Consider the following 12,319-nt stretch of genomic DNA (forward strand, 5'->3'; position numbering starts at 1 on the left):
TGATGCCCCAGGAAGTTTCATGATTCACTTAGACTGACATCTTTTAAGCAAAAACCTAGAATAACAGGGTCCGAAGAAACATAAACATAATCAGAAGTGTTCATGTAATTAAAATCTGGAATAAAATATTAATTGGGTTGTAGGTAACTTTAATTATCTTTATTGTTTCATATGGTTTCCTAACTCGCAACCAGGAACATATTTTTATGATTAAGAAAAAAGATAAGTACCATATGTGACCTTTATTGAAAAAATACTTGTGTGTACAAACACACACATACGCACACAGACACGGTGCTTGCATGTGAGAGGTCCTGTAATGTAGTGGACAGAGTGTACTCTGGAGCAGAATTGCTTAGGTCTGAGTCCCTGCTCTGCCATTCCTTTGCTGTATGACTTTTGACAAGTTCTTAACCTCTCTGTTCTCACTTCATCTGTTGAATGAGGATAATTCCTGAGTTATCTTTATGAGTTTTTTCCTCATAAGGATTGAGGATCAAACCCCTAACTACATGTCAGAACAGTGCCTGGCACATAGCAAACATAACGGTATCATCGTCATCAGTGTTATGATCAGGCTTAAGACTATCTAAGGTTTATATATGTGTGTATCTATTTAACATATGTCTCCCCGTTAAGCAGACATGTGTTTAGTTCTGCTCAATGAAGGTTAACTAAATTGCATCTATTTGGTAATTAATCTTCATCATATCCTCTACTTGATAGTTACTGCCTTTGTAGTCATAAGTGCGACACATCCACATGTGGCTGTTTATAATAAAGCAACTTTCGAATGTATCTCTTAAATTCTAATAGGAGCTTCTGAGTAGGACATCCTTAGAAACTCAGAAGTTGGATCTGATGGCTGAAATATCTAACCTGAAGTTAAAACTGACTGCCGTAGAGAAGGACAGATTGGATTATGAAGATAGGTTCAGAGACACAGAGGTAAGTGGTACCCTCTCTATATATACTATACATACACATGCATGTGTGTGTATGTGTGTATCGCACATACTTTTGACTTTTAGGACATTTGGAACTTCTGTCTTTTTGTTCGTACATCTGTCCATTCATTCATTTGTTCATCTATATTGGTTCCTTCATTGTGGAAATCATGGTTTTCAGTGCGTGATGTTGTTTTTTAAGCACACTGATTGTTTACTATATTATAGATTTTTTTAAAAATATATATAGAAAACATGCTTTCATTATATAATCATAAAAATCACAGATTTTTAAAGCTCATTTAATTTAGCCTTCTACTTTTGGTCTACTCCACCCAGAAGTTATTCTGATTAAATAAAGCTCACTATACTTTTGTGATTCAGGGCAGATTTTACAATTTGAAGTACTCGTTTTATGGCTAAACATGCTTTCTTGTTTGTTCTACCTATTTTATTGTTAATCCAGGTGTTCTAGTTTGTTTATTTGCTTACAGTTTTTTGGGGGTGGCATTTCCATTTGAATTTATTTATTTGAACAGAACTGTAAAGGGCTGTAGAAATTCCTTTTCTTTTTTCTCTATTTTATTTCCTCAGTTGGGGTGTGGAGAGGTGTCGAACTGGATTAGAATACGGGTACCAAGGAGAGAGGGCAAGAAATCTTTTTTCCCCTCTATCTTCATTTCAAACATTTATTTTACACTGACTACATGTCCTTACCATGTGAGGTACATTACATATATTATCTACTGTATGAAAGCCCTTCATAGATTTGAATTGAATGAGGCTTATTCCATTGCTGTTGTAAAAATTCAATTTTCCATCAAGATATAACTATAATGGAGAGTCTTGATATAGGTACGACTTCCTCAGTAGCAAAAGGAAATCCCCAACTTCATTCAAGTTTTAATCTTAAAGTTCTTTGTCAGTCACCTGTATGAGCATGTTTCTCCTTTGATTAAGACTGGGACTCAGAACTTAAAAAGTTACCCAGTTTCTTTAAAATACTTGCCTTTGTACTTTCCTTAAAAATCTGTTTGGATATTTTCCTCTTTGTCCCTTACTGTCTTTCCTGGACCCCACATAATACAGCAGTAGAATTCAGTCACCAGGTGGACAACATGGCATGGAGCTAACTCTGATGGAGAGAAAGAAATTACATTATTTAGGTATCAAGAGTTGGCCTCCTACATTATATACATAAAGTTCAGGGGATTTCTTAACCTGCATGACTGTGGTTAATTTTGATACTAGATGTTAACCGAACATCGGGATTAAATTGAAGTAGATGTTTCATGATTTTTAAAATAAGACCACAGAATATTTACATCTCTTGAATTTGTCTGCAGTTTTATAAATTTTTTTCCTGTACTTCCTTGCTTCAGTCATGTGTTCTCAATCATATGAAAAGTGATCTTGTCGTCAACTTCCAGTAAATTCAATCTCTGATAATTTTCTAATGAATATTTAACTCTGTTGGTAAAATGTAGTATTAACATGCTCAGAGATTATAGGATGTTTGATAAACGTTGTTATATATGAAAATACTTAAAACAGTCTTTAAAATTAAAATCGAATATGCTCGTTTCCCTATTATTATTCCCTTGATAAACAAAAACAAAAACAAAAACGTTTCCTTGGCTGTTTCACAGATCCGAAATTCTTTAACTTTGAGAATTTTAGATTATTTGGAGATCAATTTCTAAGAAAATATTGGAGTATAGGTACTTCCAAAGATAGGGGGTTAAAGTTTTGAAACCTTGGAAGATTGCGAACTTGCCTGTTCTAGGAACTGCTGGTAGGAGGAGATGGTTAGCATCGTTCAACAGTGCCCCCTTCTGGTAAGAGCACAGATGTCAAGTTGAATTTCTGTGGAAGTCAAGAGTTCTGTGGAAGAGAAAAGGGAAAGGTAACAGGGATTTTCTTTTTTAAAAGGACTGATCTTCTGGTAAGAAAATAGTTGGAAAAAACTTGTATTCCATTTTTTAAAGTCTCATATTAAGGAGCTATTTCCAGATTTTCCAGCTTGAGTTATTATGGGAAGGTACAACTTCTTTCAGGTTAGAGATTTACATTCATATTTACAGTGTTGGCACAAAGGATAATTGAAGAGCTCTTTTTAAACAGAAAAGTGATTTCAACTTATAATTCTATTTACTTCAGTTGTTCATAGCTGTTTCTTGACAATGAGAAAGTGGGAAAATATATATTAAAAAGATCAGATTGATGAAGGAAGGTCACTAAGAACTCATTATGCAAGGACAGTTAAATGAGACCTATAAATAGGGGAAATGACTTTTTCTTAGACTCGAATTCTGAGCTTGTAGATGAGAAGTCAACTAAAATGTTATTAAAAGATGTCATTTGTAGAAGGACAAAATAGATGTCCTCTTTTTGACACATTATCCATAATAATTATAATACAAATAAATAATATAATAATGCTAATTAATACTTTTCCCCATTTTACAAAAAACCACTTAAAACAAAAATATTTAAATGCTTGTGGTTTTTCTGGAAAGTGTTATTTCATTATAGCATCTCTTTTCCTAGCCTTTGTGAGGTTGAATCATTATACTTAAAAGTTTAGAATAATTCATTGTTAACAAAGTTTTATTTCTTATAGCATTGTTTTATTTTATTTTATTTTATTTTTATTTTTCATGGCATTCTTATATAATTCTGTCCCGTCAACCGTGAATTTGTGGCTCAGGAATAAACATCTTGTAAAAGAGAGGACCAAAAACACGTTACCCATTGGTGGGGCCTTCATGGCTTATAGTTTAAAAAAAAAAAAAAAAAAAAAAAATACATTCTCCCCCATCTCCTCCACAGAGTATTCAAGCCCTTCTTTTGGAGAAGTTGGTATTGTTTGGCATTTTCATTTCCTTATCCTATTCTCTGGACTCTGGACAAAAATGTCAGTGTTTCTCAGAATGTTTAGACAAATTTTACAAACAAATTAGTTTGTTTTTTTTTAAGTGGCAGTAGAAAAGGTGTCTGATTATATTTGTATTATGAAAACATTAGGATAACTTTCTATTTTATTTTCCAAATATAAAATTATGATACATATTATAAATTTATGATAAAATTATGAATATATTTGTAAATGACAGGGCCCTCATCCATCCTCAAGTAGAGAATCTTTGGTTTGAAGGATTTAAATTTCATTCCATTCTCCCAGATTGGGTTGATAAACAATCTGTATTTTGTAGACAAATGAAGAGACTAGAAAAATATTTTTATGAACATCCACCATATCACTAAAAAGGCCCTAAAAATAATTGATTTTACTAAAGAAAATTCCTCTGATTTATTTTAAAAGATAGAGTTCATATAATGAATTTTAATCTAGATATATCTGATCAATGATAGTAAGTGATTAGCTACCTCTCTTAATCAAAATCAGTCACTTTTATTTTCACAGTCCCGTCATTTTAGGGCAGAGGCATTAGGAAGTTAAAGCAGTGTTTTAAATGGATACATGCTTTGGTTCTCAAGGAGAAACATACATATGACTTTAACCAGGACTTAAGATGTTGATTTAAGATTTCTAAGCTGCTATTTTGGTAATGATAACTGTGTTACTGCTTTCCTAATGTATTTCCTTGGTTCTTTTTGGACAGGGGCTAATGCAAGAGGTCAATAATTTGAGGTTAAGAGTCAGTGAAATGGACAATGAAAGACTTCAGTATGAAAAAAAGCTTAAATCAACCAAAGTAAGTATTCTCAATGGCAAAATTTTTTAAATAAATGGCTCCACTACTTATCTATGATCAATATAAATAAAATGTTTCCTATTTAGTATATGATAAAGAAGATGTTTTACAAGTGAATTAAAATTTCTCTAAGCTGGAGAACTTCTTGATTTAAGAACTGCTATTCTGAATAAAAATCAGAGCTTAACTAATGTGATAGAACATAACCTGTCATTTCTCTTAATTATCTAACCTCTTTTATAAACTGATGCTGTTTTCTTGGTTATTTAGCTTGTCTTTTTCTATCTATAGTTTTCTTTCACTCCTCTGTCTCTCTACCAGTCTTTAATGGCCAAACTTTCTAGCATGAAAATCAAGGTGGGTCAGATGCAGTATGAAAAGCAGCGGATGGAACAAAAATGGGAGTCACTGAAGGTGTAGTAGACGTTGGATGATGGGGTCCATGGCTTGTTGCTTTCTGGCATGTGTCATTTTGCTGTGATGGTGTTTTTAGTAGTTTGTGCACTCATTTTGTGTATGTGTGTCACCTGTTTTTTAAAAATACATTTAAAGCTGATTAGGGAGAATGTGATCCCTAATTTGTTTTCAGAAACATATTACATAATTAGTGAAAAATAATAAACAGGTAAATAAAAAAGTATTTGTTTATAAATTAAATCTTGCTCTCTTTGACTATATGAGATCCAAGCATGATAAAATAACTGTGAAAGTTCACCCATGAAAGAATTCTGTTTCGTATTAGAAAGAATTCTTTGGGTCTTTCTTGTAGGTAAATGTATACAGCAGTTAACTATGTCATGGCAGTGAATAGAAATTACTGATTAGAAGAAGCACAGAACAGGGAGGCACTTCTTTCCAATGCTACTGAAAATTCCTTGTGCTTGTTTTTCATTCCTACCGTAAATAAAAACTATAGGGCCAACTCTTTAGCTTCACCAGAGAGACACATCTTCTCATAGTACTAAATATAATAAATATCTGTAGAGACTAAAAATAAAATGTGTTACTGAAAATAAATGTGCATTTATTAGCATCACATAGCTTTATTTTCTGTGTGAAGACAGCCAGCAAAACTCAATTTGCTTAAGTTAATTCTTTACCAAAATTAACTTTAGAAAGTGGATAGAACATTGGACTTGGAGTCTTTAGTAGTTGTGTAGTTAAAAAAAAAAAAAGACTTAAAATCTGTTTTCTAAATTCATTTTTTTCCATTGTTGTAGGAGATTCTGTTCTATTGTCTTAGTGATAAGGATGAATTATTTAGTCCCATGATTTGACTAAAATTGTTCATCACCTACTTTCCTCCTAATTAAGCTCTGCCTTGTCCAGGGAACCAGAGTAAAATCTTGAAATGCTGAATAAATGTCAAGCAAGTCTTAATATATTTGTTCCAATTTGCATCTCATTTTACTTTTGTGACACTAAGCATCTAATTCGATTATTATTTTTTTTTATTAACATGGTCAGATTTTTTGTTTAACACAAGGTACAAGCTTAGGGTTACCCTGGTCCTAATTATACTTTAAAAGATTTTAATTTGGTCACAAAGAAACTTGAAATAATTATACCATAATTATTATAAATTGGACTTTTATTACTTGTCTTATTTCCTGCTTATCATTGCCACTGTCTGATTTCTGAAAGTTGTGTCTGAATTCTCGTAGTTTTTTGTTTCAATCACAAAAACTAATTATTGGCTTAAGAACATACTCTTTGAATATTCTCTTTTAGTCATAATCTACTCTTTCTTAAATGAATTTATCACTTGTAGGATGAACTGGCATCTTTAAAAGAACAATTAGAAGAGAAGGAATCTGAAGTAAAAAGGCTACAAGAAAAATTGTTTTGCAAGATGAAAGGAGAAGGGATTGAAGTTTTTGATCGAGGTAAGAATATATATTTAACATTGGTTATCCTACTTTGTTAAAATCCTCCAAGATCTTTAAAAGAAACTAATGTTAGTTGATGTATAGTTTTAGCCTCAAAGAAAGGGAAGAGTAGAAGCCATCCAGGCCCAGGGCCACAGGGAATCCTCCGACTCTTGCCCGTGCTTGGTGATCTATGAACTTCTTCTTCAGCAGCTGGAGAAGGGCAACTCTGTACTTTATTGAATGTTTATTCTTAGATTTCTAAATTATAAATTATCATTATGAGACAGTTCTTGTCCAAACTGCAATATAAGTGAGTGTCAAAAAGAATTAAAAGGAACCATTACTGTGTCCCAAGATTCTTTCCCTTTAAACTGGAATTGAGACAATATAAAGACATTTAGAAACCTTGTCTGCCCTGTTGAGAGAAGAGGGAAAGCCTCTGTATTTGGAAAATTAGTGAAAATTTCTTATACATTGAGCCCTCAACCTTCTAGAAAGCAAAAATAGGCTAATTCTGTTTTTCGAAAAGTGCATGAATTTACCTCAAAATTGTTTTCATAACTGAGGAGGTTTGTCCTGGATATTACATGAACTATAATTAATAATAATGTAGGTTGTACTCAATAGAAGAGAACTTTAATGAAATGTATTTTTTGAATTATATTTGGAAATACAAATACTCATAACATCTGACAACACTAAATCAAAATTTTTTTTTTATTACAAATGATGACTGTGTCAAAAGCAACTTCTTACTCCTTGGAAACAGAACAAATTCCATTTAGTGTAGCTTTGGTACATTTTTATCTCTTATGTAAACCTTGATATTATTGTTGTCTGTTGAACAAGGAGCTTGAATTAAATTACTGCTAAAGTCTTCTTGGCTCTAGAAACCCTGGCTTTATATACCTGTAGGCATTCCCTATCCATCAGAAAACTCAATTTGTCAAACATTGAGAAAAATGGATCATTTCCCCTCCATAATTTGGCATATGTAGAATTGTATGTTCTTAAAGGACATTCACAAACAGGTCATGCTTTTAGGATTCGAAGAAAAAAAATGGAATTATGGGACATGTAGGCTAGTGAGTGTATAGAGTAGAGCTACCCTAGGTCCAATGCAAGGACTGGTACCACCAGCTGTAAACTGCTTATTACCTACCAGTGCAGAACCAGGTAAATACAGGGATTGAGAGCAAGTGTTTAGAAACTTCATGGCAATCTGTCGTTGACATAGCATCTAACTGCATGGTCAGTGGGCTCATCTCATTGAATAGGAAATAGACCATTTCAGCGGTGAGTTGAATGTGACGTAAGCAATGTACTAGTCACGTTCAGGAGGGCCGTGTATCGAACTGTAATAGAAATGTATAAAACAGCCAGTGCAACATTAACTGGCTTTTCATCACATGTAGTGTAAGAAGCTCCACAGGCCTCGTTTTAATATGAGAAAATCAAGATTCATAAAGACAAAGTAACAGGGGTAGTAACTCAAATTTAGTTCTTCTGATTAATTACATTAGATTCTCTTTTTAACCTCACATAAAGCATTTAAGTAGTATAGTGCCAGTCCTGAAGTCATAAAATAGTGCTTAATATTCAGTCTATGAGGTTAGAGTCTCTTTATATAGGTAAAAGGAGATGAAATAATAGTGCTTTAAAAGTATTATTTATTGTTGTAATGTATGCTAACTTCCAATTCAATGGGTTTTCCTGCACAGATGAAAATTTTAAAAAGAAGCTCAAAGAAAAAAGTAAGGTTTTTGGTGTATTTCCATCAGCCTTTACATTCACCAAAAGTACTACTTGGACTGTTCTTTGCATGTGTTTTAAAACATTTCTCTCACCAAACATGTGAAGTTGCTTCATCAATAAGCTGTCCATTTCTTCAGAGTGTACAAAGTAGAGCATAAACAAACAGTAAAAACAAGGAGTAAAAGACCGTTTTTGCGGATTTTATCTGATTCAGCCCTTTTGCTCCACAGGATACAGCAGGGCACCCAGAGTGCTGGAGGTGAGAAACCATTTTCTCTGTGGCCCAGAAGATACAGGGTCAGAGGAGAAAATAATGTTTATACTCCTATGGAAACCTCTTTTTAAGGTTTACCATAGTTGAAAGATTATTTTGAACTTTGCTTTTGCTTTTTGATGTTTTGTAGCCTATTTTTTCACTGAGGTCTACATTGGGGGGGTGGTTAAACATAAATCCAATTGGAAATACAAAAAAGGTTGTACCCAGGCTGATTCGTGGAGTCTGGATTGTTTAATGCAGCATAAAGATAAATCCTTAATGGCTCTTTCCTCCAGACATTGAACTCTTAAGTCAAATTTCCGTAGAATATACCTTAATTGAAAATGTTATATCAATGCTGAATGATGCTTCGCTTTAAAAAATTATCTTTAGTAATTTTTTTCCCCTCAAAAGCAGGCAACTTTAGCTGAAATTTTTTTGTTTCCTATTTTTTAATCTGTAATTCATCTAGGTTGACTTTTTATCTTAATTTTTTTAATTATTATTATTAAAGTAACATGCTTTTATATTTGAATATCAAATTTTAAGGAAAATCATATTCATTTTTCTTTGGCCTTTATGTTTTAAAATAGTATTGGAAATGAAGTTTATAGATGAAGCAAAGTACTTAATATTCTTCTGTATGGAACCCACAGCCAGCTTCTTAGCATGACTACTCATGTAAATACCATATTTCATCAGGCTCTTACCATTTGTGTCTATATCTTGGTTAAAACTGAATATCATTTTCTCTGCTTTTGTCATTATGTACACCTTGTTCATCGCTTTTACCCACTGCTTTATAGGTTTCTGTTTTGAAAACTGTGTTTTTACTGTTACAGCACTGAAATTTCACTGTCAGTGTTCTCATGAATATTTTGTTGTCGCTTTGAGAGATGGTAGTTAACTTTCACTTATTCTTATTTTTTTATCTGGAACGATGACTATTCAGGTGAGAGAGATAGAGGTGTTCATTTTTTAGATTTTCCCTAAAAGAGAATATGGATATAAATGTGCCCTTTAAAACAAACCAAACAAATGATTAGCACCTTTACCTTAAAACATTTCAGTATGAAGCGTCAGTAGCTTCTCATTACTGTCACACATTTTAACTGAATTAACTGACTTCTGATTTGATGTGATATTTGCAGATATTGAAGTACAAAAAATGAAAAAGGCTGTGGAGTCTTTGATGGCAGCAAATGAAGAAAAGGTATCCAGATGAAATTTAAATCTTTACTTGGTTGTGTTATAAAGCCGTTTTGATCATTCCATGCATTTTCTTGAGATATCCCTGTTTGAAAGAACATACCCTAAACACCCCTGACATTGAGAGACACTCGTTCTCCCTTCCTGCCTGCATATGCTCAACCCTGGGAGTCACGGTTGTAACTGGCTGTGTGCACAGGAATGGAGACCAGTAGCTCCACTGAGAATTTGCTGTCCCCTACCCCGCATGAGTTTAGAAAATATCTGAGCTCCCAAATCGGTTCTTTATATTCCAGTGACAAATGAAAAGTTATAGTCCATAACACATCCTTTCTGTGGTCACTGGAAATTCTGGGCTACCATATGAACTCTGAAGGAGGTAGCCCATGACAACTTTAGTTTCATAGTCATGTTGATTTTCTTCTCGTATATATGTTATTTCATTCACACTCCTGGCCTCTTTCACATCTGGGATTGTCTCTGCTCTCCTGAATAGCAAGATGCCAGAAAGCAGAGGCACGGAGTGAAATCAAGTATGGCTCCAGGCTTTGTTTTAGCTGTGTTGGCCTAATGCCAGAGTCTCCGGGAGTTCTTTTCCTCTGGTTGTATCTCCCCACTCCATCCTGCTAAAAGCAGAGATGCAGTTACCCTACTAAAGAAATGTGTTTCTTCATGGTTTACCTGACCCGACGTATATCCAGCAGGAAGCAATGGCTGGGTTCAGCTCCTGTAGTCAAAACTGCTCTCTCCTTCTGTCCCTCAATGAATAGAAGAAGGAGGCATTTTCTCAAGAAAAGAGGAATTTCAAGGAAGTAAAAAAAATGAGCAAATGCCAAAGAATTCTGTCTTGATCTTTTTCTCCCATTCTAAGTTTCTTTCTCTCATTCTTGCCTACTCTGGTTTATTTGTCTATTTATTTTCACCTTTTCTTCTCTTTATTTGATCTTTATTCCATGGAAATAAACTCATTGTCCTACCAACCCATCCATGTATCTAGGTTTCTTTTTGTTAGTCTTTCTCATTATTGAATAAAAATAAGTTATTAGCAAGCTGTCCACAGAGCTTTTATTTGGGGGAAAAAATAACCAAACTTCATTTTAATTTCTCCCCTTCAAAAAGCAATAATAGAAAAAAAAAAAAAAAACTCCCAATGTTGACTGAGGGCTTACTAGATGCTCAAGTAGGAACACCAAGAGTGATATAACTTCTTAGTGGTTTCAGAAGGCTTCAAAGAGGACATATTTGAGCAGATTCTGAGGAAGAGCAAGAAATGTTTATCAGGAAAAATGAAGTCTTCTAGGCAAAGGATCCATAAGAAAAACATGTTTTCAAAGCCAAGGCTTGAAACCGCCCAGTGCATGCTGGGAAAGTTCTGGAGCATGAGATATAGGTGGAGTGGGTATATGAGGCTGACAGAAGAGCTGCAGTGAGTGATAGCCAACCTCGTATACTAGATCTGGGTCTTCATTTGTAGAACTTGGATGGTGACATAATTAAACTGCCATTTTAGAAAGCTAACTCTGGTGGCAGAATGGAGGCAAGAATAAGGGAAGGAGAGCAAAGATAGGACAAATTATGAGGCTGTTAAAATAGTCTGAGTGAGTAATGAAGAGGAGTTGAAGTAAGACCGTGAAGTGACAGTGAAGTGGTAAGGAAGGAAGAGATTTTAGAGAAATTTACAGGTTAACAAGATTTTTAAATCTTTGGTTTCGAGAGTAAGTTTTTGGTTTGGGCAAATGATGGTGCCCTCAGAGCGTTAAGGAATCCAGGTAGAGGCTGAAGTCTGGGGGCAAATAATAAGCTTCATTTTAGATATATTCAATTTGATGTGTTCATGAAACATTTAAAAGGAGATTTCTCATAGAAAGTTAGAAAATGGATCTAAATTGCAGGATAAATGTAGAAGTATAGATTGGCAGGGAGTGAATCTCATCAATTTTAGGAGAAATATATAGAGTTGTAGATGGGTGGGGACTAAACTGTGGTTGATGTATCAGTTACTTTTTGCTCCATGACAGATCGCATTTATTTCTTCTCATACTTTTGTGGTTTGGTTAGGTGGCTCTTCTGGTCTGGGTTGGCTTAGCTAATCTCTATATTTATCCAGTGGCTGGGATGGGACTGGTTGGTGTAGGAAGGTGTGACTCACATGATTGACAGACAGGTCTAGGGATGGCCTCAGCTGAGATATCTCTTCTCTAAATGGTCTCTCATCTTTTAGTAGACTAGCCTATGCTTCTTAATATAGTGGCCTTAGTGTTCCCTAGAGCAGCAAGAGAGGGCAAACTGTAATGTGCAAATACTTTTCATTCAAGCCTTTGCTTGAACCACATTTGTTGATATCTCATTGGCCAAAGCAAGTCACATGGTCAAGCCCAAAATTAGTGTGGGAGGGGCTGAGGAGCTCATTTTTTAACTAACCACAGTGAGGGCATGGGAAAAGAGAAGAGAGTAAAGGACACAACCTCGAAGCTCTACGTTTTGGAGTCTGTGTTGGGTAGATAGTGGGGGTTATGAAAGTAGAATATCTATCTGGTCGAGGGATTAAGAAATCTAAATAGA

The 12,319-nt window shown here is 34.3% G+C and overlaps 1 protein-coding gene across 12 annotated transcripts in view; it reads left to right on the forward strand.

The window, feature by feature from the left end:
• The window catches only part of PPFIBP1 (PPFIA binding protein 1), a 148,971-nt gene that overhangs the window by 109,663 nt on the left and 26,989 nt on the right, over positions 1-12,319 (forward strand). For all 12 annotated transcript variants that reach the window (XM_025047405.1, XM_025047403.1, XM_025047407.1 and 9 more), the window contains 5 exons: positions 817-948; positions 4,574-4,666; positions 6,438-6,552; positions 8,259-8,291; positions 9,700-9,761. In XM_025047405.1, coding sequence (XP_024903173.1) covers positions 817-948; positions 4,574-4,666; positions 6,438-6,552; positions 8,259-8,291; positions 9,700-9,761 — 435 coding nt within the window. The remainder of the gene's footprint in view (positions 1-816; positions 949-4,573; positions 4,667-6,437; positions 6,553-8,258; positions 8,292-9,699; positions 9,762-12,319) is intronic.

Source organism: Pteropus alecto, unplaced genomic scaffold (assembly GCF_000325575.1).
Source record: "Pteropus alecto unplaced genomic scaffold, ASM32557v1 scaffold103, whole genome shotgun sequence".
Lineage (NCBI taxonomy): Eukaryota > Metazoa > Chordata > Mammalia > Chiroptera > Pteropodidae > Pteropus > Pteropus alecto.